Raw genomic sequence first — 26,172 nt, forward strand, 5'->3', positions numbered from 1 at the left:
CCAAGACAACACAGGAGTGGCATGGGACAAGTCTCTGAATGTCCTTGAGTGGCCCAACCAGAGCCCGCACTTGAACCCAATCAAACCTCTCTGGAGAGACCTGAAGATGTCTGTGAAGTGACGCTCTCCATCCAACCTGACAGAGTTTGAGAGGATCTGCAGAGAAGAATGGGAGAAACGCCCCAAATACAGGTGTGCCAAGCTTGTAGCGTCATACCCAAGAATACTCAAGGCTGTAATCGCTGCCAAAGGTGATTCAACAAAATTCTGAGTAAAAGGTCTGAATACTTATGGAAAAGTAATTTTTACGTTTTTGAATTTTATTGAATTTGCAAAAATGTCTAAAAACCTGTTTTCGCTTTGTCATTATGGGGTATCGTGTGTAGATCGATGAGGGGAATTTAAAAAAATCTATTTTAGAATAAGTCTGTTTCGTAAAAATTTTGGGAAAAAGTCAAGGGGTCTGAATAATTTCCGAATGCACTGTATATACAAAAGTATGTGAAAACCCCTTCAAATTAGTGGATTTGGCTATTTCAGCCTCACCCATTGCTGACAGGTGTATAAAATCGAGCACACAGCCATGGAATCTCCATAGACAAACATTGGCAGTAGAATGGCCTTACTGAAGAGCCAGGTCAAGCAGTTTCTTGTACATACTAATCGCAAAAATAGGGTGGTGCAAAAACATTTAAAAAATGAGTGAATAACATAAAATCCCACTTTTGTATGTGCAATAGGTTATGAAAAGTATCAACAATTTAACGTGACCTTATGGTGAGAGCGAGAGTGACAGGTGTAATGAGGAAGTGAGACGAAAGGATTATTATTTACATTCTTTAATTCAAATTCTCTCTGTACATATACAATGACTTGAAAATACAACCCCAATATGAGTGAAGAAAATATCCATGGAAGGGTGATGCAAATGGGAATGTTAGTTTTTTGTTTATACATGGTGAAAAACATATCCACATTTGGCTTTGTATTCGCACACATACATTCCCCGATCTTAAGGAAGAGCTCTGAGCTAATTACATCTTCCATGGTGTAAATAACTTAAATTAATTACGTTTTGACCAGTTCAAAGCCAGTCTGAAACTCTCCTCCAAAAAGGTCTTTATAAAATCAAATCAAATTTTATTTGTCACATGCGCCGAATACAACAGGTGTAGACCTTACTGTGAAATGCAGTTTAAGAAAAATAAGAGTTAAGAAAAATATTTACTAAATAAACGAAAGTAAAAAATAAAAGGAACAATAAAATAACAATAACGAGGCTATATATAGGGTACCGAGTCAATGTGCGCGGGTACAGGTTAGTCGAGGTAATAGAGGTAATATGTACATGTAGGTAGGGGTAAAGTGACTATGCATAAATAATAGATAATAAACAGCGAGTTGCAGCATCTTTAAAAAGGGGGGGTCAATACAAATAGTCTGGGTACCCATTTGATTAGCTGTTCGGCAGTCTTATGGCTTGGGGGTAGAAGCTGTTAAGAAGCCTTTTGGACCTAGACTTGACGCTCCTGTACCACTTGCTGTGCGGTAGCAGAGAGAACAGTCTATGACTAGGGTTGCTGGAGTCTGGCAATGTTAAGGGCCTTCCTCTAACCATTTCAGGTTGGAATGTGGTTTAACTTCTCTGGGATGTGTGGGACGCTAACTTCCCACTTGGCCAAAAGCCAGTAAAAATGCAGAGCGCCAAATTCAAATAAATTACTATAAAAATCTAACTTTCATGAAATCACACATGAAAGACACCAAATTAAAGCTACACTTGTTGTGAATCCAGCCAACATGTCTGATTTCAAAAAGGATTTACGGTGAAAGCACACCTTGCGATTATGTTAGGTCAGTACATAGCCACAGAAAAACACAGCCATTTTTCCAGCCAAAGAGAGGAGTAACAAAAAGCAGAAATAGAGATAAAATTAATCACTAACCTTTGATGATCTTCATCAGATGATACTCATAGGACTTCATGTTACACAATACATGTATGTTTTGTTCGGTAAAGTTCATATTTATATCCAAAAATCTGAGTTTAGGCGGGACGTTACTGTCTCACTTGGCCAAAAGCCAGAGAAAATGCAGAGCACCAAATTCAAATAAATTACTATAAAAATCAAACTTTCATTAAATCACACATGAGAGATACCAAATTAAAGCTACACTGGTTGTGAATCCAGCCAACATGTCAGAATTCAAATAGGCTTTTCGGCGAAAGCAAACGATGCTATTATCTGAGTTAGCACCATAGTAAACAAAGAGAGAGAAGCATATTTCATCCCTGCAGGCGCGACACAAAACGCAGAAATAAAAATATAATTCATGCCTTACCTTTGACGAGCTTCTGTTGTTGGCACTCCAATATGTCCCATAAACATCACAAATGGTCCTTTTATATGATTAATTCCGTCAATATATATCCAAAATTTCCATTTATTTGGCGCGTTTGATCCAGAAAAACACCGGTTCCAACTTGTGAAACGTGACTACAAAATATCTCAAAAGTTACCTGTAAACTTTGCCAAAACATTTCAAACTACTTTTGTAATACAAATTTAGGTATTTTTTTACGTAAATAATCGATAAAATTGAAGACGGGATGATCTGTGTTCAATACAGGATTAAAACAAACTGTAGCTAGCTTTCTGGTCATGCGCTTCTAACAAACAGGACACTTCGAGTGACCCTCGTTCAAGATGGCCGTACTTCTTCATTACACAAAGGAAAAACCCTCAACCAATTTCTAAAGACTCTTGACATCCAGTGGAAGCGGTAGGAGCTGCAAGAAGGTCAATTAGAAATCTGTATTCCCAATGAAAATCCATTGAAAAGAGAGTGACCTCAACAAATAAGAATCTGAATGGTTTGTCCTCGGGGTTTCACCTGCTAAATAAGTTATGTTATACTCACAGACATGATTCAAACAGTTTTAGAAACTTCAGAGTGTTTTCTATCCAAATATACTAATAATATGCATATCTTATCTTCTGGGGATGAGTAGCTCGCAGTTGAATTTGGGTATGCTTTTCATCCAAACGTGAAAATGCTGCCCCCTATCCTAGAGAAGTTAAACATCAAGGAATACAACTGTGGGTTAACTGAGACCTATTCTTAGTTTTTCGAGGAATGGCTCCGCATGTAAGTCCATCTCTCGTGAGGTATTAGCTACAATATCTGCTGTACAGAAATGATTCCACAATATACCACATACACATTTTACCTGTCTAATCTAGTCTGCCTGTCGTCTAACCATGCAGGTAACATCAGTGCATCAATCTGCTATATGTTGTCAAGGGGGAAGGATATTGACGATTAAAAAAACAACATGTACAGAAATCCACAGATGAAAAAAGCAGACAATACATTTTTTAAAAGCATGAGTAAAAACACTGTCCAAGCTCTGTCCCACTCCCAAAATAATATCACCCAGGAATACAACACTGCTCATTCAGCTTTCCTCTCATTCTTTCCTCTCCTCTCCTCTCTCAGCTCATCCTCCACTCTCACCACAATCTAGGTCGTGACCTTCTCCATTGGCAATGGCATCATGGAGTCCCTCTTCCCCCCTCCCCACATGCCTGCCTCATCTGGTGGCGGGGCGCTGGAACAACAACTCTGTGCTGGGGGGTTTCTCTGGAATCCACAGGTAAATCGTGGGAAAGTCGAAAGTAGACACCCCTTCAAATTAGTGGATTTGGCTATTTCAGCCACACTCATTGCTGACACAGCCATGCAATCTCCATATACAAACATTGGCAGTAGAATGGCCTTACTGAAGAGCTCAGTGACTTTCAACATGGCACCGTCATAGGATGCAACCTTTCCAACAAGTCATTTTGTCAAATTTCTGCCCTGGTAGAGCTGCCCGGTCAACTGTAAGTGCTGTTATTGTAAAGTGGAAAGGCTAGGAGCAACAACGACTCAGCTGGAAAGTGGTAGGCCACACAAGCTCACCGCCGAGTGCTGAAGCGTGTAGTGCGTAAACATCGTGGCCGGCCCGCTCTCCTGGACCGCCGATATGACTACCTTCTTTGGCATCAACAAGGAAGTGCTGCCATTCAAGGTACGGGGAACAGGCGCTGAACGATGTTAGCCTCCATAAAGTAGTATCGTAACACTATTTGTCTATGTGTACATGTGCATGTGTGTGTGAACTGATATTAGATAACCATTGTGAACAGCATTTCCTCTCTCCAGCCTGGTTAGCCTGGTTAGAGTGTGCACAGGCTAACTTGGTTATGCAAGAAGACAGACTGACTATAGCCAATGCTGAGCTGGCCAAGGCTCAGGCTCAGCTGGATGAGAAACAAGCCGAGTTGGACAAAGTACAAGTCAAGTTTGATGCTGCCATGAAAGAGGAACAGGTAAGGTCCAATCCTTAAAAAAAAACATTTTCTTGAATTAGAAATAATGCAAAATAAATAAAAATGTATAGATAGAATAGTTCAATAGAATATAGTTCACTCAGTAGATGAGTTTGTGGACTTGCTGGATGAAAAATAAGAAAATGCAGGAATAAAATGGTGGCAGCGTCAGCACTCATTGATGGGCTTAGTGGAGAGAAAGTGCACTGGACAGAGCAGAGAAAACAGTTTAGACCTCAGATCAACAGGCAGGTTACAGATAACAGAAGGATAGCAGAAAGTTCCTTTACGTTCAGTATTCTGACTAAAGGCATTATCTATATAGATGTAATGTAATGCAATGCAATACAAAACAATGCACTACAGACAATATCAATGCTCAGTTCTTTCCCCAAGAGGCTTTTCAATGTGACCATTTACGATCTGTTGTCCTCTTCTCTTTAGACAGACCAGCTCACTGGCTTCCTGTCGTACTGCAGACCCTTCAACCAGAACTTCTGTAATTAGAGGAGCTGGATTCCGCCCTGGACAATGTGCTGGTGAAGAACAACGTTAATCATAACAAATTCCAGATCCTCATCAAAGGTATAAGATCCACACCACTGATCCTAGTTAACAGATCTCTGTATAGGTAGTAGTGTAGGTTAATAGTAATATATTCCCATAAACTATTTGTATTTATTGTAGTAATATAGTATTTGTTGTAGTAATATAATAATAGTAAATATGTAACATGTTATAGAGGGTGCTGCTTTAGACCTGAAGGCGTGCCCTTCCAAGCTGTTCGTTGGATCCTGGATCTGACCTGGCTCAACTTGGAACTCAGCAAACTACCACAGTTCACTGAGATCAATTGTTTGGTGACATGATTATATTTAGTATAGTTTTATCTAAAAAAGGATAACTTTTTAAATGGTTTACAATTTAAAAAAATATGAAATTCACTGATGGTCCTCCCCTTCCTCCTCTGAGGAGCCTCCACTTTTATCCCTTTATGTTTGCAGGTTTCCTGACAGCCATGAGGCAGGACGTAACCAGGGCTGGGCTCTGGACAAAGGCACCCTGCATAACGAAGTGCTGAAGCAGAGCAAGATTACTGCCTCTCCGACTAAGTAACCTCATGCAAAATAGTGTCATTAACAACACATGTGCTAGATACATCTTCCTCATTGGAACTCTCAATGCCATCCCTCATAATCTTATCGCTGTCTCTCAGGAGGGGGCCTACGTCTTGTTCCTGGATGGGGCTGGCTGGGACCGAAGAAACTGCCGTCTCATGTTCACCCCCGCCTGTGATTCACGTTCACCATCCACTCCACCGCCCCCAAGTTCTTCATCTTCTCCATCTACAAGCCCAGGCACAAAGACCTCACCTACATCACAGGGGTGGTGATGCGCAGTGCAGTCACCCGATCTTAAAGTGGTTTTGCCCTGTTCTGTGACATCAAGTAATGGACAACTACTGTCTTTCTTTGGTATTTCTGTGTTGTTTCATTCAAGTAAGACAAATAAACTAGTGAGATGTAGAAATTTTAATGGAATTAACAAGCAGTTTTACATTACAACCAACAGCAGTGTGCATTGTTCATTGAGTCTAGGTGCAACCAAAAAACATAACATCATTTTAACACAAAAGGCGTAACTCGCACACATTTAAAAACAGTTCATTTACGTCAGTGTTTCCAGTACCCCCAACAGCACACATTTTTGTTGTAACCACAGACAAACTCACCTGATCCAACTCATTGAGGGCCTGATGATTAGTTGACAAGTTGAATTACGTGTGCTTGTACAGGGCTACAACAAATGTGTGCTGTTGGGGGTACTGGAGGAATGGAGTTGGGAAACACTGCTTTACATGGTTAGCTGTAGTATTCCCATTTCACAGTCCAACTGCTCTGTTGTGAGAGTGCCAATGAGAGGCTGACAGTCTGGGTTGAATACTGAGTAAGCGCTCAGTTCTCCAGGTTGAAGTTTAGTTGGGCTCCGCAGGCCCTGGTAGAGCCAGTAGAAGAGGGAGATTAGGAAGAAAGGCAACCCAAAGCCAAGCTCAGCAAACACCCCAAGCAAAACCAGCCAAAGCAACACCTTCAGCAAAGTCCGGTTTGCAAAACCAAGTCGTCTTGAACCAAGCCTTCGACCAAGAATGCAGTCCAGCAGACAGTCATCCTAAAAAAAATGAGGAGAGAATCAAGTCAGCTAGCGAACATTGAAGGGTGGAATTGAAGTTAGCTATCTATGACTATGCCATGAAGCTACCCCAGTAACTGACGTTTTAGTCATTTGAGTAATTTAGTTTTAGCCTACCCCCCATTGTAAAGTCCCTGTAGCCTGAGGGACAGCAGACATCGGATGTTTTGTCAACTCCAGTGCGTCTGTATCAGCTGTTGACTCCCAACTGGCTGACTTCAAAGTGTTGCCGTTGCCAGGTGACGTTATGGGCTGCATTTCACTAGCCCTTGTACGGGGCTCTGAACTCTACAAGCTTTTGCGAATGTTAACAACTTCTTACTCATGCTCATGCAGAAATTATAGAGTGCGTGGCAATCTATGCAATGTGCGCGCTGTGAACGGCGCGTATCAATCCCTGGTAAAAACACTAGCTAGCCATCTAGCTTGATGGATTGTTGATAGGTCTACCTAGCAGATTGCCTCGCGATCGTGCGAAATCCCGCCTTCTGAATAGCGGAAATGTTATATAAGATGCTTTCAAGGCACTGAGGTGATTCAACGATTCACTGCCACAAAGAGTGGTATGACACATTCGCAGATGATATATCTTAAAATCTGTTCTACTTTGGTATGTTTACTTCCTGTTCCTGTTCGGGCGTACGTGATGACGTTAGTCTTCTTCTACTTTGGTATCATGGCGTTTGCACATGTTGTTTGCGCATGCCGCCACCTACTGTACAGTAGTGTGTGGCAGATCACGTCACATTTTGTGATACAAAAATTACAAGGAAGGGGGAAAAGGAAAAAATTGCACCACCAACTAACCCTACAGCTATATACCACTTTCATAAAAATAATTCATCATTACCCCATTCCACTACTTTGACCCAAACTGTTCCTACACCGGCCGACGCCTGGGAGGATCGGACTCTTTCGCTCAACACACCTTAACTCTTCTGCAGTAAAACCTTGTACACCCCCAAGTACTTCTCTGCAACTGCCAGCACAACATCTATTTTTTTTGATTTACGTTCCATTTCTGCGGTACAGTTGATAACCATGGCAATGACTGCTAAGAAGCCCACCTTACTGAAGCACAAATTCGTATGACTCTGTATTGGCCTAGGCCTACTACTCACCCTTGACCCATCATCCTCTACTCTCTTCACTGCCTCAGCATATGACACCTTCTGTTCTACTCTGAGCCTGGCAACCTTTGACCCTGGTAACCTCAACCTGTCTCTCTCACACCGTGCACTTCTGATCCCCAGCAACATGGGCACCCCTACAATTGACATCATTTTTTCCCACGGATACTACACATTCCTTTTTCCCATGCCCTCTTGCACACTTCTCACATCTCGGAATCTCCCTCCTATACAGAGCTGCAACATGACCAAAAGCATGGCATCTGAAACACCTTAGTGGGTGCGACACAAAAGCTCTCACTGGATAACTGACATATCCTAACTTAACTTCGTTAAAGATTCTGTTTCAAAACTCAAACTGACAGACATTGTCTTCTCAGTTTCACCACCAAACGGCGGTGTCACTGACACAGGGGATCCTTCATTTTAGTTGCTCCACCTCAACACAATGCCACCCCAGTAATCACTCCTTTCAAAGGTGCCCTGCTCCAGAGAGTAAAGCAAGTCACAGGTCTTGTCCCTAAACACGACACGAAACACCTGCTACCTCTGGACAGAAGAAACAGAAAATTATCACTCCGAGCTACCTTGAGATCAACTTTCTCCAAAAATGTGACTCCCACTGGGCCCGAATCATCCCGTTGCGTGACCATTGGGGCGAGGCTTGGACTCTGAGGTCTTCACCATGCCTGCCACCACAGGTAATTCCTCTTCACTCTCATCAGGTTCAATTTCTGAGCCATCAGAATACGCTTCCTCAACACACATCTTCCCACTGCACTCCGCTCTTCTCCTTCTTCATCGCTGTCCATAACCACGTCTATTCGTTCACCACGCTCATGCCGTGCTTTCATCCGCTATACTGCTTGTAGAACATGCACTGCTGGCCTTTCTCCAATACCCACCTTCTGTTCCTTAGCCCAATTTACTAGTCTGGCAATCTCTGGCCTCTCCATGCTCGCAAAACGTGGGCTACTCTGCCCGCTTGTCGATGTCAACTTGTACCGTTTGGAAGCCCCAAACGAAGGGCCAATAACATCTGTCGTGTCATAAAGCGCAAGGAAACCGAGCACTGTCAGATATATTCAAAAGTATATTTTTCTAAAATATTTCAGACACTGTCAACCTTCTCTCTGTGTGTTCAAAGTACAGTAATATCATGTTCTAAGTTTCAAGTACACACATTTTAATGGAATTAACAAGCAGATGTTGGTGCTATCACAGCATCATCAATGTGTGGCAGTGTTGAATGATCTTGTAGTTTGGAATAGGCTACATTTGACTTAAAAATCAACATCAGCAATGTGCACATTCAAATAAATACATTTCCAGTTAATTTTTATTACAGTGGAAAGCTTAAAGTACAGTAGCTATTAAATGTCAGATTAAAGTCAGTTGTTTGAGGGTCTCATCTGTTGACCAGTGAGTGGTCTGTAGCCCATCTCTCCCTCTAGCTGCTCTGCAGTAAGTGCCCCCAGGAGAGGCTGACAGTCTGGGTTGAACACTGAGTAAGCGCTCAGTTCTCCTGGTTGACGTGCAGTTGGGCTCCGCAGCCCCTCATACAGCCAGTAGAAGAGAGAGATAAGGAAGAAAGGCAACCCAAATTCCAGTTCGGCAAACAGCCCAAGTAGAACCAGCCAAAGCAACACCTTCAGCAAAATCAGATTTGTGAAAGCCAGTCGATTCGAAACAAGCCATTGACCCAGATTACTCTCCAGCAACCAGCCATCCTAAAACGGTGGGGAAAGATTCAATTAAGTTAGCGAACATTGACAAGATGGAATCGACGTGTATTACTAACGGACATCTACTTGACAAATAGGGCTGGTTTCCCAGACAGTATGTTCATTGAATCTCCAATTAAAGTTTTTATTAGTCCAGGACTTGGTTTAAACTGTGTACGGGTAACCGGACCATAGTATTTTGAGTATTGAGTTTTAGCCTACCCCCCAATGTTTAGTCCTTGTAGCCTGAGAGACAGCAGAGATTGGATATTCTGTAAACTCCTGTGTGTCTGCATCAGCTGTTGATGACTGGCAACTGGCCGAGATCAGAGTGCTGCCACTGTCAGATGATGTTATGGGCTGCTTTTCGCTTATTTTAGGAGCCACATCAGCCCTTCTTCGAGCTCTGAACTCTGCAAGCTTTTGCTCCATATTGTAATCAACTCTTGAGTCATGCGGCAATGAAAGACTGCGTGGCAACATGTACACGACAGATAGGAAAGAAATTTACTGGCTACTGTCTTGGCTAGCTAGATTTTGAGCAGTCCCAACATGATTTTTCCTGTGAAATACCGTCTTCTCAACCGCGGAAATATTGTCTAAAATGTGGTTTCATGGTAATGCTCGAATTCAATGTTTCACTGTTACAGGAAGAATGAAATATTGTAAATCTGTTTCACTTTAGTTTGTTTACTTTCCTGTTCAGCCAGGCGTACGTAATGACGTAATGGCGAGTCGTAAAGCGTCACTCCCCACCACCCAGCTGACAAGCTAAACATTTTTTGCTCGGCTGTTTGTATTTATCAACTGATATATTGTAAGTAACCAATACTGCATTACATTTTTTATGTAGGTATTTAATTGCGCATTCCAGAGTAACGTTAAAGATGGAATAGCTATCTAGCTCAACTAGATGCTGTCACCTAGCTAGCCTACCTAGCCACAACAGCTAACTAGCTTGCTAGAAGGATACTGTACTCATGTCAAATATCTCCATCCATAGTTCTGGATTCATTTGATAAAGCTAAATATATAGCTAGATAGATATGTCCATTTATGCAGTTTTCCTATGTTTGTGTAAGTAATGGACACAGGAAAGTATTACTCACTGTACATACACATGCAGAAGTTAGCTAAGTAACGTTTTCTGAAATACACATTATTCATTGAAATATCTGCTCTTATTTCACACCTTTTTTCCCAGACACATAATGGCCTCAGCTCCAGCCCAGCAGCCCACCCTCACTGTTGAGCAGGCCAGAGGTATGAACAGTCACATAATTTTGCCTTATCTAGGGAAGGGAAAGGGAATACCTAGTCAGTTGCACAACTTAATGCATTCAACCGAAATATGTCTTCTGCGTTTAACCCAACTCCTCTGAATCAGAGAGGTGTGGTGGGCTGCCTTAATCAATATCCACTGTCCTGTGAGCAGTTGTTGGGGTTTAACTGCCTTGCTCAACGGCTGACCGGAAGATTTTTTCCACCTTGCCAGCTCAGGGATTTGAACATACGTCTTTTGGTTACTGGCCCAATGCTCTTAACTGCTAGGCTACCTGCCACCCCACACTATTACTAATGCCCAGTTGTGGCACAGATCTATTCACAATGCTCTTGTGTGTTGCAGTAGTGCTGAGTGAGGTCATCCAGGCCTTCTCTGTGCCAGAGAATGCAGCACGGATGGAGGAGGCACGGGAGAGCGCCTGCAACGACATGGGCAAGATGCTGCAGCTGGTGCTCCCTGTTGCCACCCAGATCCAACAGGAGGTCATCAAGGCGTATGGCTTCAACAACGAGGGAGAGGGTAAGAAGCCACTTTGATATAGGATAGAGAGAGACAATCTATTGTCACTTTTCAGTGGCATTGATTTGTGTTTTGACTTTACACTTTTAGCTTCATGTTCAGTTCGAGCTCTTTGTGAAATCATGGTAGTCATTGCTTATTTTATCAATTTTTCAGGTGTCCTTAAATTTGCCCGTCTGGTGAAGATGTATGAAACTCAGGACCCAGAGATAGCAGCCATGTCCATCAAACTGAAGTCTCTTCTTCTGCCTCCCCTGTCCACTCCACCCATAGGTGGTGCCATCACAGCTTCCTAGGAAACTCACCTTGGTCTCTGAGAAGGGACATCTAAAAATGTTACTGGACTTGAAAATGTGTGTGCATGGTCAATTTCATCAAGTACGTGCACGCTTGGAACTCATCTCATCTTTTTTATTTTCAATCAATCAATCATAGGAAAAAGTGAATTGGTTACCTTGGTATATCACCCTGGGATAATGCACACAAATCAGACCTGTATTGGTTCAAATTAAAACACAAAATGTCAGAATTGCAACCTCCAACCAGGATGGACAAATTTCATTCTTCAAAGTTCAGTTATTGCATTCCTGGATTTAAATGCAATACACCTGACAGCTAACTTAAATCCTTTGTTTATGAATATTTGTTTTCCGTATTTATTTTTTTACATTTTGCCTTAAGTCATTTATACCATGATTTACTGTTTGACCTTTTCAATCTGTTGTCACTGCTGGATAAGAGTTATTAATACATGTAATTAAAAAAAAGAAAATGCTACTCAGATTTTTTGGGTTGAAATGTTATTTTTTTTAAAGTGAAAACAGCAACACACCAAGCAGATTAACACAAACTTTATTATTGCAGTAAGGCTTTGGCAACTGTTTCTGTTATCATTCACAGTAAAACTCTTCGGGGAGTGGCACATGCCTCAATTTATACTTTGCACATACTGTACATCTCTCCTTCACACAAAGACAAACAATGTAGGTTTCAGTCCTTATATGGCCACATTGAGGTTTTGTCTGATTTATAGAAGCAACAGACAATCCATTCCCATAACAGGAGACATGCCCCTCTGTTCATTAGTCCACCCTATGGCACTTGTTTTCATTCTACATTTAAAACATTGACTTAAAAATATTTTCAAACCAATAGTAGATTCAAAATATAACTAATTATAAACTGGGTGGTTCAAGCCCTGAATGCTGATTGGCTGAAAGCCGTGGTATATCAGACAGTATACCACAGGTATGACAAAACATTTATTTTTACTGCTCTAATTACATTTGTAACCAGTTTATAATAGCTATAAGGCCCCTCAGGGGTTTGTTATATATGGCCAATATACCACGGCTAAGGGCTGTGTCCTAGCACTCCGCGTTGCGTCTTGCCTAAGAACATCCCTTAGCCATGGTATATTGGCCATACCACAGCCCTCAGGCCTTATTGCTTAATTAGACAGTTCTGTATATACATTTTCTCAAAAGGCAGTCACTCTTGGTTGATCCCGGTTGTGATGCAGCACCACTAAATTAACTCATTCAAGTCATCTGGCTCCTCTTTGTGCTTTGAGTTGAGGTTCATAGACATTAGAATACTACTTATGGCTACATAAATATCCCAACATTTCTAAGCAAATAAAGTCTGATAAAGAATGTGAAACATGGCAGAGAGTGTGTCCATAAAATAAAAATCTTCCAGTTAAAAACTGATTTCCTATTGTTGATAAAGTGCTTAAATAAAAAGGCATCAGAATAAGTGCAACACAGAACAAGTGGCAGCCAAAGTGAAACTTTTGAAGTCTGATCCATTTTCCTGGTGCAATTTGTCTAGAATATACTGTAGTCCTCAGGTAGTCACATCCACAATTTCCTCATTTATGGTGCTCCTTGTGTTCTCATTTCCAAATGTCTTCTCATATTCAGTGCAATCACCATGAAATTTAACAAAAGAACAGCGCTCAGCCTAAAACCCTCACTTCCATCCACAGTGCACCTACAACCAATGGCCGGCAGCAGGAGTCCGCACGGAGAGTGAAGCTGAAGTAGAAATCATTTCCAACAGTTGTCCTACAATCCCTAATGGTGCGTCAGTCAATTCAGCCAATCAGCTGTCTCAGTTCAGTTCATGATGCAAGAAAACGAACCAGACTGGTGGTGGCGGACCAGTTAGATGTCGAGTTTGGGAGGGAAGACAGAAGGAAAATGACCTCACATCTCAAAGTGACGAAACATGCTTTCAACGTACCCCAGGACCCTCTGCCAGTCAGGCCCACCTGGTCTCAGCATCTCTTCCACAGTCTATCAAGCAAATAAAACACTCTGTTAAAGACAAGCTTACACCCAGCTGTACCCTCGGCGCTACAAGGACAACCACTACTCACATAAAAAAAAGTGGCAACTGAGAAGCATTACCATGACCAGACTCAGAAGAACAGTTGGGACATCGGTGACAGGACATCTACCATTCTACTCTTTCTAGCTCTTTTAAAACATTTAAAAAAAATACAGTTTCTTTCCCAACAACTTCCATGGCATGTTAAAATGTGGGTCTCACCAGTATGGATGTGATTCCTACACTTCCCCCTGTCTGGAAGGCAAGGCCCAGGTTCTCACTCTGCACAGAACAAAAAAATGTAGGTGTGAATAGGGTTATTAAAACAGCTTGTATATTGTGTGAACTATGGAGTCGTATATGTGAATGCATTTCCCTTACCTTGTCTCCTGGGCTGAGACTGCTATATGGGATGTGTGTGGGTAGATAGGTGTGGTACACAGCACAAAAAGCCAGACCATCCTCCCAGCTGCTGCTGAAGTTGGTAATCTCAATATTCTATATAAAAAAAAAAATATCCAAAATAGAGGGTTGTCTTGTATTGGTCAGATAAGGTGACCAATGGTTTGGTAAATGTGAATGGTACTTTTCTTTGCTATTTCTTACCTTGTAGCCCTGGGTGCGGCTTTGACACCAGCGCAGGAGTGAGTTCCGCCTGGAGCCTCCATGACGTCGCAGCAGCATGCTGAAACCATCCTGAGGTCTGGAAGGTGGATAACAGACAAAAGTTATAGCTGGGTAGAAGGCTTTATTTGCGCATATTTCTTAAGTATCTTTAGAGGGCCTGTCCATTCACCTGAACGAGGACGGTGGGTCTGCGTTCTGGTCCTCCTCCTGTTTTTCTGCTAGACGTTAGCAATTAGTTAAGAGCATAGTAACTTTACAAATATAGCAAAATGCACTATACACATTCAAAAGCAAACAGTTATGTTTGAACTCAAAGTATAATGTATGTGTTGATGAAATGAACACACTTGTATAGAAGCTGGACCAGGTGTCCTGTGTTTGCAGTATGCGGTCCATCCTTCTCCCTTTGGCTGGCTCTTCTTTCTGGTAAGTGATAGAGAGGAGTAGTGGCTATAGTATGCATGACTGTTTCCAAATTGGTCAGAAAATGACCAGACTAAGTCCAGACTAAGACTATATATGCACTATATAAAACACACTCATATATACAATGAACAAAAAATATGAATGCAACAAGTGTTGGTCCCATGATTCATGAGCTGAAATAAAAAAATCCCAGAAATTTTCCATACGCACAAAAAGCTTATTTCTCTCAAATGTTGTGCACAAATGTGCATTTCTCCTTTGCCAAAACAATTCATCTACCTGACAGGTGGGGCATATCAAGAAGCTGATTAAACAGTATTACACATGTGCACCTTGTGCTGGGGAAAATAAAAGGCCACTTTAAAATGTGCAGTTGTGTCACACAACAAAATGCCACAGATGTCTCAAGTTGAGGGAGCGTGCAATTGGCACACTGACTGCAGGAATGTCCACCAAAGCTGTTGCCAGAGAATTTAATGTTCTCTACCATAAGCAGCCTCTAACTACGTTTTAGAGAATTTGACAATACGTCCAACTGGCCTCACAACGGCAAACCACGTGTAACCATGCCAGCCCAGGACCTCCACATCTGACTTCTTCACCTGTGGGATCATCGGAGACCAGCCACCCAGACAGCTGATGAAACTCTGGGTTTGCACAAACTGTCATAAACCATCTCAGGCAAGCTCATCTGTGTGCTCGTCGTCCTCACCTGACTGCAGTTCGGCATCATAACCGACTTAAGTGGGCAAATGTTCACTTTCGCTGGCTATTGGAACGCTGGAGGTGTGCTCTTCACAAATGAATCCTGATTTCAACTGTACCGGGCAGATGACAGACGGCATGTATGGCAGCATGTGGGCGAGCTGTTTGCTGATGTCAACGTTGTGAACAGTGACCCATGGTGGCGGTGTGGTTATGGTATGGGCAGGCATAAGCTACAGACAACGAACACAATTGCATTTTAATGCAATTTGAATGCACAGAGATACCGTGACGAGATCCTGAGTCCCATTGTCGTGCCATTCATCCGCTACCATCACCTTATGTTTCAGCATGATAATGCACGGCCCCACGTCTCAAGGATCTGTACACAATTCCTAGAAGCTGAAAATGTCCAAATTCTTCCATGGCCTGCATACGCACCAGAATATGTCACACATTGAGCATGTTTGGGATGCTCTGGATCGACATGTACGACAGCGTGTTCCAGTTCCCGTCAATATCCAAAAACTTCGCACAGCTATTGAAAAGTGGAATAACATTCCACAGACCACAATCAAAAGCCAAATCAACTCTATTCGAAGAATATGTGTTGTGCTGCATGAGGCAAAATGGTGGTCACACCAGACACTGACTAGTTGTCTGATCTATGCCTACTTTAAAAAAATAAAATAAAAATTAAGGTGTCTGTGACCAACAGATATTTGTATTCCCAGTCATGTGAAATCCATAGATTAGGGTCCAATTAATTTATTTAAATTGATTGATTTCCTTATATGGACTTTATAAAAGAAAGTATTTAATCCATTTTAGAATAAGGCTATAACGTAACAAAATGTTGAAAAAGTCAAGGGGTCTGAACACTGTATACAGTGCTTACGTAAATGTCATCAGTTTTAATACATTTGTATACAGTGCATTCGGAAAGTATTCAGACCCCTTAACTTTCACATTTTGTTACGTTCCCACCTTATTGTTTTCTTCTCATCAATCTAACCACAATATTCCATAATGACAATGCAAAAGTTTTTTTTTAAACATTTTTTTTGCAGATGTATTAAAAATAAACTGAAATATGACATCTACATGAGTATTCAGGCCCTTTACTCAGTACTTTGTTGAAGCACCTTTGGCAGCGATTACAGCCTTGAGTCTTCTTGGGTATGACACTACAAGCTTGGTACACCTGTATTTGCAGAGTTTCTCCCATTCTCTCTGCAGATCCTCTCAGGCTCTGTCAGGTTGGATGGGGAGCATTGCTGCACAGCTATTTTCAGGTTACTCCAGAGATGTTCGATCGGGTTCAAGTCCGAGCTCTGGCTGGGCCACTCAAGGACATTCAGAGACTTGTCCCGAAGCCACTCCTGCGTTGTCCTGTCTGTGTGCTTAAGGTAGTTGTCCTGTTGGAAGGCGAACCTTCATCCCAGTCTGAGGTCCTGAGCGGTCTGGCGCAGGTTTTCATCAAGGATCTCTCTGTACTTTGCTCCGTTCATCTTTCCCTCTATCCTTACTAGTCTCCCAGTCCCTGCCGCTGAAAAACATCGCCACAGCATGATGCTGCCACTATTATGCCTCACCGTAGGGATGGTGCCAGGTTTCCTCCAGACATGACATTAAGGCCAAAGAGTTATCTTGATTGCATCAGACCAGAGAATCTTGTTTCTCATGGTCTGAGAGTCCTTTACGTGCCTTTTGGCAAACTCCAAGCAGGCTGTCATGTGCCTTTTACTGACGAGTGGTTTCCATCTGGCCACTCTACCATAAAGGCCTGATTGGTGGAGTGCTACAGAGATGGTTATCCTTCTGGAAGGTTCTCCCATCTCCACAGAGGAACTCTGAAGCTCTGTCAGAGTGACCATCGGGTTCTTGGTCACCTCCCTGACCAAGGCACTTCTCGCCCGATTGCTCAGTTTGGCCGGCCGGCCAGCTCTAGGAGGAGTTTTGGTGGTTCCAAACTTCTTCCATTTAGGAATGATGGAGGCCACTGTGTTCTTGCAGGCCTTCAATGCTGCAGAAATGTTTTGGTACCCTTCCCCAGATCTGTGCCTTGACACAATCCTGTCTTGGAGCTCTATGGACAATTCCTTTGACCTCATAGCTTGGTTTTTGCTCAACTGTGGGACCTTATATAGACAGGTGTGTGCCTTTCCAAATAATGTCCAATCAATTAAATTTACCACAGACTCCAATCAAGTTGTTGAAACATCAAGGATTATCAATAGAAACGGGACGCACCTGAGTCTCATAGCAAAGGGTCTGTAAATAAGGTCTATGTTTTTTTTATTTGTAATAAACGTGAGAAATTTTAAAAACCAATTTATTTATTATATATTACGCTGCATCATTGGAAAGAGCTCGCAAAGGAAACATTTCACGGTAAAGTCTACACCCGTTGTATTCGGGGCATGTGACAAATAACATGAGATTTGAAACCATTGCAAAGAGATTAGATACTCCCAAAAACAAACGTGTTGGTTGAAAACAAGCATTACCTTGCATAGAGGCAGTGTTGTACTAGTGGCGGTCTGGGAGCTACCCTTCTGTGCAGGGAGAGTGTCCGTGGGCAGGGGAAGTCGAGAGAGGCTCCTGGAACAGATAAGATAGGACTTAGTTGAAACAGATAAATGTAGGACACTTGTGTCTATATAGCATGGCTTGCGCAGAGGTCAACCCTTGCGCCTACAGACACAGGCTAGCTTTCATCAAATATTAGACTGCTTTCAAAAATAAGTTGTGTCAAAGTGACAGGCTCCAGATAACAACAGATTCGCAACCCCCAAATTGCTGGTGCAGTGGTCACCAACCTTTTCTTAGTCAAGATCATTTTCTGAGTCAAAAAAGTTGAGATCTACCACTCAGATAAAATAAATAAATAACATGACTTAAAATGTAAGCCTATGCAACATTAACCAATTAAAATCAGTTCTGTAGCAATGACATGTGTGCAGTAAGATAATGGCCCAATTCATTATCACTGCATACTGGCTAGGCTTGAAATGCCCTGCCAATGTCATTCTTCTCAGACCATTTTGAAATTAGAATTAAAAAAATGTTAGGTATATGATCACATTGGTAGTGGTAATAGATCATTTGTTGTATTACTTGTGAGGCACAGCTGAGTGACCAATTAGCTTTTTCATTTCATTTACTGGACTGATGGCCTGCATCTCATGGTCAGTCCGACTCACCATCCCTCCTCTCTTCCTCTAAACAAAGTGTTGACAGAGCTGAATAACAACTTAAAACATGAACTTACTCATAACGAATACAGCAAAGAGCTGCTGTTTTTGAGTCTCTCTCTAGTCATGGTTAGAAAAGTTTAGAAATTTCACAATATGAACTTTGGTGTGCGTTCGGTGCTTCTTTACAGTCTATGGCGCAAAGAAACTGTGCAGACACTGATCTGAGCTGACTGGCCAGCAGTAGGACTATAGGTGCACTTTTTTTGCTCTCTGGGCCTGCCAGGTAGGCGGTGTTCTACCTTCAGACACATGAAATGGTTCAAAATGGGAACACTTTGCATTCTCGGGCCTATGGCTCCTCAATCAAGTGCATCTACTACCAACAGTGCAAAACGAATTTTAAAATAAACATAGGAATGCAAGGCTTTTTTTTACAGAAGTGTTTGGTGATCAACTGGGAAGGCTTTGGCGATCGACCGGTTGGTGACCACTGTGCTAGTGCATCATACAGGCATGATGAGGCTCTCACCTGGAACGCTCTGACATCATCACGATCCTCCGTGGATCTCTTAAGCCGCACCCCTTCTCTCCAGCTGCTACCAAATTCCGTAGGTACGTCTCCGCCACCCCCTTCCCTTTGAGCAGGTTCTCCCCTCCACTAACAAGCTCCTCAGGAGACTGCCCTCCCATCTTAACATCCACTCCCTCACTATTTATTATTTTCTCTCCTTCCACTTCCCTTTCTGAATCCTCTCTTTTCTTCCCATCCAGCGCCTCCACCGCATTTATGTCTTCACCAGTTTCTTCACCAGCCGGCCTCTCTTCCGTGTCTCTTCCCTCCATCTCTCTGTGACTGTGTGAGTCCTTCCCTCTCTCTGTCTGCATGCGTCTCAGTGTGTCCAGCTCAGCCATGGTACGTTGGTGCTCCAGGGTGAGAGCAGACAGTCTGTGACAGGCCTCTCTGTGTTCAGCACTCAGGCTCTCCAGTTCCCTGTCTGTGTCCTGCTGTCTGCAGTGGGCCTGGGCCAGCTGGCCCTCCAGTTCCCCGTGGCTCTCTCTGAGCGTGCCCAGAGTCTCCTCCGCCTCCATGCGCAGCCGGTCGGCCACAGACACCGCCACCTGCAGATCGCACTGGAACTGGTGCCACTCAGCTCGCTCAGTCTGCCAGAGAGCGAGAGAAAGAAATAATAATTGACATAAAGACACAATTCAATGTCCATCCATCTCCATCTGAGAGTGAGACAACCAGACAGATTGAGAGAGAGAGACTTAAATATTCTGTACACTCAAACTAGAGCCATACATTTGTGCGGAGAACATAAGAGTGAGTTGACTCATTGTATCAGGAAATACAGTGTACAAAACATTACAAATACCTTCCTAATATATTGAGTTGCACCCCCTTTTGCCCTCAGAACAGCCCAAATTCGTCAAGGCATGGACTCTACAAAGAGTTCCACAGGGATGCTGGCCCATGTTGACCTCAATGCTTCCCACAGTTGTGTCAAGCTGGCTGGATGTCATTTGGGTGGTGGACCATTCTTGATACACACAGGAAACTGTTGAGTGTGAAAAACCAAGCAGACCTGCAGTTCACACTCAAACCGGTGCGCCTGGCACCTACTTCCACACCCCGTTCAAAGGCACTTAAATCATTTGTCTTGCCCATTCACCCTCTGAATGGCACACATACACAATCCATGTCTCAATTGTCGAGGCAAAAAAAAAAAAATCTTTAACCCGTCTCCTCCCCTTCATCTACACTGATTGACGTGGATTTAACAAGTGACATCAATAAGGGATCATAGCTTTCACCTGGATTGTCTGTCACGGAAAGAGCAGGTGTTTCTAATGTTTTGTACACTCCGTTTATATTTAATATCATCTTGAATATCATGGGTGGGTCATATAGAAGAGGCAGGGGAACTCAAGAAGGTGAGAAGTAGAGGTGGTATCATTTCACATCTAGGCCAGCAGACAGACATGCATGCTGCCACATGTAGCAGACAATCAATAGTGCTGTTGATACAGTCTACAGTAAACATGTCGAAAACAGGGATTTTGCATTGGTCAAAATAATAATTAATTCAGGTGAAATTTCAACAAAGTATGCCAGGAATCCTTGCAATGTAGAGAGAGGGACAACCTCCCATACTGTATGTCAGGACCATCCCACTGCTTATCACTGGCTCATTTACAGTAGTTGTTGCACCGTGTTTGCAGATGGTGGACTGCACCATGGACTGATATTCTCAAACAGAACCCTTCTAGAAAAAGTCAAAGCCAGGTCACATTTTTGAACCACTGATAAAGGTTGCTTAAGTTACCACACACATTGAGAAACCCTGCCTTCCACAAACACTGTGACTCGCCTGAACATTTGCCTTACTTACCGCTGGAATTACTTACCGCTTGATTAAATCGTATTGCGGAAGATATGTATAGGGTGATTGAACTTTAACCTCTAAAAGTCTAAGCCGTTGGCCCAAAACTACCTCCATGCTTCCATTCATTTGTATGCGTTACCTTCAGACGAGTCCTTTGTGGCGGTCGTAGAGCAAAACGGAGAACATCGTGTTCGTGAGAGTCTCCCCTTTCCATAGACAGGTTATAGCAGTTTGTAGGCCGTGAGAAGAAAGATTTTCAGGATGTCTCGTGGTCTGACAAACACCACTGTAGCTCGGCCACCTTCCACCGCAGATGCGCAAGGCCGACATTGGCGGATGTGGTGGATTGAGATGCAGTCCATGCAGGAAAAAAAAGAAGATATCGCTAGCTTAAACTGCCAGATGTTGATGGGGATTTCTTTATTGTGCTACTTAGATTGACGCACGGGTGAGTCGATCGACCCTTAAAGGCAACGTTTCCGCTTTCGTGGAGACAGCATTCACGGTAAACGCTGCATATGTCAGCTCAATCGGAAATCCACCTTCAAATTTAAATCACTCTATACCACGGATCTTTCGCGGTACTGATTGAGTCGAGCCCTAAAACAGCTAACAGAGCACAACACTGGGTAGAGAAGGGAAAACACAATCCACTTCAAAGTAATATGGATATATTTGTGTCTGTGTGTGTGTGTGTGTGTGTGTGTGTGTGGTCTTTGAAACGATTTTGTGTCTGCAGTGCTGAGGGAGAGACGGAGGGAATGCAGTGGGGAAGAGAAGGGAGGAGCGTCTGACTCACCCTCAGTGTGTCCTTCAGGCTGCGCACCTCCTCGACCAGCACCTCTCTCTCCACCATCAACCGCCTCAGCAGTTCTGACAGACACACGAAACACTCAGATCAAGACACATGTACTATAAGAACATGTATGCACACTCTGTCAAGACAAACAATTGGGTTACAACGATTTGGTTACTACGGCCATGCAGATGTGGAGACCTTACCGGCTGCTCCTGCTGGCGCGTCCAGGCCGGGACTGAGCCCCAGTGTGGACCTGTGATGTTCCAGCAGGTTTAGCAGAGCCAGGGCCATATCCTCCCTAGCCCGATCCGGCCCTGCCTGGGGCTCCAGCCCACTGTCCCGGTCCTGCCAGCTCTGCTCCAAAGGGCTACGATTCGACGGAGGCCCCTGGCCTGGGGACACAGGGCTGCTGCTGTGGTTGTTGTGGCTGCTGGAGCTCCTCACCGTTCGCCTTTCACCGTCCATTTCCACCCCCGTTCCCTGTGTCGATGCACCACTCTCTAGGCTAATCACAGCCCATTCTGGCGGAACGGACAGCGTGTGGCTCCAATTGGAGTTGGTGGAGGGGGAAGCTCCGCCCTGGCAGACGATGCCTCCGGTGGCGCCAGAGGACGGTGTCCCCTGCTGCAGCAGCTGAGCCGCGGCTGGACCCAAGGCCAGAGCTGCAGCCAGGTCAGAATCAGAGGGGGAGGAGGGAGGAGTGTGGAACAGATCTAAATGAGACCCTGGAAAGAGAGAGAGGGTGGAGAGTGGAGAGGGGGAGATTAAAGATATGAGAAAGGGGAAAGGAGAGTAGGGAAGAGCAGAAAAGAGAGAGCGAGAGAGACAGAACTGCTGTCCTAAGCTATTTTCTAGTCTATAAAAACTACACAGAAGGAGACCAGAGTTGGGTGTGGCTATAGCAGGATGCCTGCACTTTGATGCAGAATATGCATATATAAACAGTCAATGCCCTTCCTCTCTCTCACACAGTCCTTGGTAGGCTGATGGCATGACAGGCTCTGCAGTGTCTAACGCGTTCTTACATTAACATACACTCATTTCCCAAGTGGCCATATCTAGAGACTTACTCCCTCACTGAATTTAGACGCCGCATCTCTTGCTGCTTTTAGTCAATTGATTTACATTCGAAACACATCCACTATTTCATACTCTACTGCATATCCCCACACACACACACAGGTCCCTAAGCCTCTAGTGTCTCATGTTCCCCCTCCCTGTCGTTGTGTTGGGCAGCAGAATTCTGCAGACTCATCATTCAGCTAGCACGGCCTGATGTATTGCATGTGCCTGGCGATGGGCACACAGTATCCAGGGAGCTATTCCCACCCCAGTCTGAGTCGGTTTCCAGCCTACTGAAAACAGATAGAAAGGATAGGAACGGCCAGGGTTTTAAACAGGTGTTTAGGGGAGGAAGTGTGTGTGTGTGTGTGTGTGTGTGTGTGTGTGTGTGTGTGTGTGTGTGTCAGAAAAATAAGTCACCAATGCTACAATAGAGAATCACAGGTAGACAGATCGAGAACGGGAGGCATAAAGATAATGAACAAATTGTGTAGTACAAACAGCTTGAAAGGAAATATTGTAGAAACATGGGAAACAGGAAGAGAAGGTTCTAATCAGAGTTACTGTCAGAGTTTAATATAATGACATGTGACAATGAGAGAGAGTGTGTGTGTGTATGTTCATGTAGGGAACCTGTAGGGCCATGGTCGTCCTTGCCAGCGACGTTACCCATGATGCAGCAGGTGCAGAGTGGAAGCAACGTGACTATGTGTCCCAGCGCCCCTCGCTCTCCCCTCCGGTGCTCTCTCTTGGGTCCGCCTCAGAGTGGACAGGGAGTAATACACCTAGAAGTACAGCGAATGCTCAGTCCATAAATCTTTTAACACAAGTATGGCTAACACTGCTCAATTCTAAATTCTCCTTTAATAGAGCAGGTACCCTCGGACTACAGTGGCAAACCATGTTTGTTGACAAGTGATCCAGAGCAATGACCCATACTTAAAATGGTGCAAGCTAATTGAGCACAGGGATGACTGCTGGGATGTGCATAACCCTGCAGGATGTTCACCATCATCATGTCCAGTGTAGCATTAGATCAATCATACAAGTAGGTGATGGAAAGAGAACCTGACAGTCCCCCCTTAGTTTCATGTGGAATTAATAGGTTTCCTGATCAATGGAAAGGCAGCTGCTTAGGTTTATCCACTGGTGTGTGTGTGTGTGGTCTTGCAGAAGAAAAGCCTGCTGAATACAAGTGTCTAATTGTTAGGCATGGCAATAAGGCTACAGTAAAACTCTGAACATGTGTAGACACAGAGAGCAGATTCTGAATGAACGAAACCCTGATATGATATACAGAACTCGGATCTGTACAAGGCTAGGCTATAAGAGGGGGATATGCAATGACAAGACACAGACATGCACATACTATTAGCGTCTATCCCTGCATAAAACAATATCACCGTGCGGGCTGCTGGAATCAGGAAAACACCGTAGGCTATTGCAATGCAATCAACCACCCACCTTGATATCCCCACGTACCGCCCGATAAAATACTCCAGTTGTCTCTCTATTTCTGTTGCTTCAATAGTCAGAGACAGGCTTGAGGCTGTTTGCTGCTGCTGTTGTTGAAACGCGAGTGCAGGGGAGAGCCAGCCACACTACAGAGTGGCCCAAGATAATGTTGGGTCTTGCTAGGAACTCGATTCTAATGCGGCAAACGGAGAAAAGAAAAGGGCTGGACTAAGCTGCTCCGTGCAAGGTAGCCTACTGTCCTTCTGCGAAAAGTTGTATCCCAGAGCTCAGGCTCATTTATTTAACTGGAAATGTGTTTATAAATATGTCCAAGTTTAGGGTGGTTGAGAGAGGAGGATATCATGAATTGTGATGCAATTTAGGTTGAGAATGACAATGCAGTCCATGGATGCCTGTAGCCTGGTCTCGTGGATTTTTAACTTAGTAAATGTAAACCCGAGACACTCAAATAAGTATGATATGTTACGTTAGGGTATAGGCTCGGGCGGTATACCCTAGCCTATACCATTTACCGTATTTAGAAATAGCCGCAGGATGGGTTTTCAATATCGTCAATACCTTTGAAACTATTTATTTTACGTCTTTCAATAAATTGTTATATATTTGTAGCTACTTTAAGTAAATACCTGCTGTCAACTTGTTCAATACATAGAAGATGACGCAGATCACGTTCTTCATTTCACCTGTCACATTATTTTACATTATGAAGCTTACGGTAGTTCCCCAGAACAGTTGAGCCAGTCAAGTGTGCGTTTGTAAATAGCACAAAGAGAGAAAGCGGGAGCAGGTAAATCCCGATGTGTATTGACAGCGGTTGCGTTTTAAATTATAAACCAACAGTGTTTGTTTTTTTGCTTCAATAGAGTATCAGGGACGTGCAACTATAGTTTTCCTTCACAGAAAATACATTAGTGCAACACATTCGGCAGAAAATAGCTTCATTTTCATCAGATGACAACAGAAGTGCAACGCTATTTGGCTGGCAGCCACACAAGTAAATGAGCTTACAATGAAAATGCAAGGTATCTTTTTGCAAAAACGATGCATGGCCATCATATTTCTAATGTTAATCATAGAAATAATGTAGCCAGCTACATTTCCTTATGTTTTACTTAGTTAATCTTGCATTTTACTGGAGAAAATTAGGCTGGCTTCACGGAGAAAAGTACCAGCGAAAAGTATCTACACATCAGTCAGAACACTGATAGAATACCCGCTTGTGAACTGAAGCACAAAATGAATCTGATGCAGAGCAGACATTACAATAACAAGCATTTTAGATCTGCGTTTACAAAACGCAGCAAGATATTTCTTATGCGTTTGTTTTTTTCGTTAATGCAGCAACCCCTAAACATAACTTTAGTGATCTAGGAAAGTGAACGAAAGTACACATGCTGCTCCAGAGTCAGTACTGTTCTTCAATACATTCTCTCGTTCACATTCGCTTGTAAATGTCCAAACTCACCAAAAATGACATTCGGTAGCTCCTACTATATGTATAACTTTATGAGCTGGATTGCCTGTCTTTGCAATTCGTTCATTTTCGTTTGCGCTCGTTAGCATATTTAGCTAGCAGCCTCCATGGAAATTCGCTATTACTTGTGCAAATCTTATTAGCATTCTGGTAATAGATGCGCAATTGGCTTTTTATTTAATTTTTTGGCGCCCCCTTGTGTACTAAAACTGTAATACCATAAAACTCCCGGGATGAAAGAAGGGCGGTATGATGATATGAAAATCTGGATACTGCCCAACCCTACTAAAGGGGTTATGTCATAAACTTTCAAAGTTCCATAATGGAGCCAAAATGTCAGCCATCTTGGTCAGGGAGAATTCCAGAACCAGTCTAATTAGAATGAATGGCAGTAGAGGCATAGGTGATGCATTTCCTGCTTTTACTTATGCCGGAAAATAAAAGTATGGTGTGGTAGT

General features: G+C 43.2%; 3 protein-coding genes and 1 long non-coding RNA gene across 11 annotated transcripts; 2 read left to right on the plus strand and 2 right to left on the minus strand.

Moving 5' to 3' along the window:
• The first annotated feature begins 3,512 nt into the window (after positions 1–3,512).
• LOC139556541 (uncharacterized) lies at positions 3,513–6,453 on the plus strand. Of its 3 annotated transcripts, XR_011671141.1 has the most exons (7): positions 3,513–3,658; positions 3,872–4,075; positions 4,210–4,376; positions 4,821–4,961; positions 5,119–5,236; positions 5,381–5,488; positions 5,593–6,453. It is a non-coding gene; the product is annotated as an uncharacterized lncRNA (long non-coding RNA). The 3 variants fall into 3 exon arrangements; XR_011671140.1 differs by having other exon boundaries at positions 5,119–5,488; XR_011671142.1 differs by lacking the exon at positions 5,119–5,236 and having other exon boundaries at positions 5,349–5,488.
• Positions 6,454–9,017: 2,564 nt separating this feature from the next.
• On the minus strand, positions 9,018–10,139 carry LOC139556544 (SAYSvFN domain-containing protein 1-like). The gene is made up of 2 exons (XM_071370607.1): positions 9,643–10,139; positions 9,018–9,426 (listed from the first exon to the last, which is right to left on the minus strand). The coding sequence occupies exons 1-2, from the start codon at positions 9,901–9,903 to the stop codon at positions 9,088–9,090; spliced, it is 600 nt and encodes a 199-aa protein (XP_071226708.1). The 5' UTR covers positions 9,904–10,139; the 3' UTR covers positions 9,018–9,087.
• Positions 10,127–12,007, plus strand: grcc10 (gene rich cluster, C10 gene). Of its 2 annotated transcripts, none has more exons than XM_071370608.1 (4): positions 10,127–10,237; positions 10,625–10,683; positions 11,048–11,224; positions 11,381–12,007. In XM_071370608.1, the coding sequence occupies exons 2-4, from the start codon at positions 10,632–10,634 to the stop codon at positions 11,518–11,520; spliced, it is 369 nt and encodes a 122-aa protein (XP_071226709.1). In that variant the 5' UTR covers positions 10,127–10,237; positions 10,625–10,631; the 3' UTR covers positions 11,521–12,007. The 2 variants fall into 2 exon arrangements, with proteins under 2 accessions (XP_071226709.1, XP_071226710.1); XM_071370609.1 differs by having other exon boundaries at positions 11,051–11,224.
• Positions 12,008–12,059: 52 nt separating this feature from the next.
• LOC139556542 (cytospin-A-like) lies at positions 12,060–25,846 on the minus strand. 5 transcript variants are annotated; one of them, XM_071370606.1, is made up of 12 exons: positions 25,706–25,846; positions 23,434–23,549; positions 21,906–22,427; positions 21,703–21,776; positions 19,046–19,677; positions 17,827–17,920; positions 14,533–14,608; positions 14,355–14,403; positions 14,165–14,261; positions 13,940–14,056; positions 13,781–13,840; positions 12,060–13,524 (listed from the first exon to the last, which is right to left on the minus strand). In XM_071370606.1, exons 2-12 carry the CDS (start codon positions 23,435–23,437, stop codon positions 13,435–13,437), a joined length of 1,815 nt encoding a protein of 604 aa, XP_071226707.1. In that variant the 5' UTR covers positions 23,438–23,549; positions 25,706–25,846; the 3' UTR covers positions 12,060–13,434. The 5 variants fall into 5 exon arrangements, with proteins under 5 accessions (XP_071226707.1, XP_071226704.1, XP_071226706.1 ...); XM_071370603.1 differs by having other exon boundaries at positions 23,398–23,549; XM_071370605.1 differs by lacking the exon at positions 25,706–25,846 and adding an exon at positions 24,229–24,701.
• Positions 25,847–26,172: the final 326 nt, after the last annotated feature.

The sequence above is a fragment of the Salvelinus alpinus genome, chromosome 27, assembly GCF_045679555.1.
Source record: "Salvelinus alpinus chromosome 27, SLU_Salpinus.1, whole genome shotgun sequence".
Taxonomy (NCBI): Eukaryota; Metazoa; Chordata; class Actinopteri; order Salmoniformes; family Salmonidae; genus Salvelinus; species Salvelinus alpinus.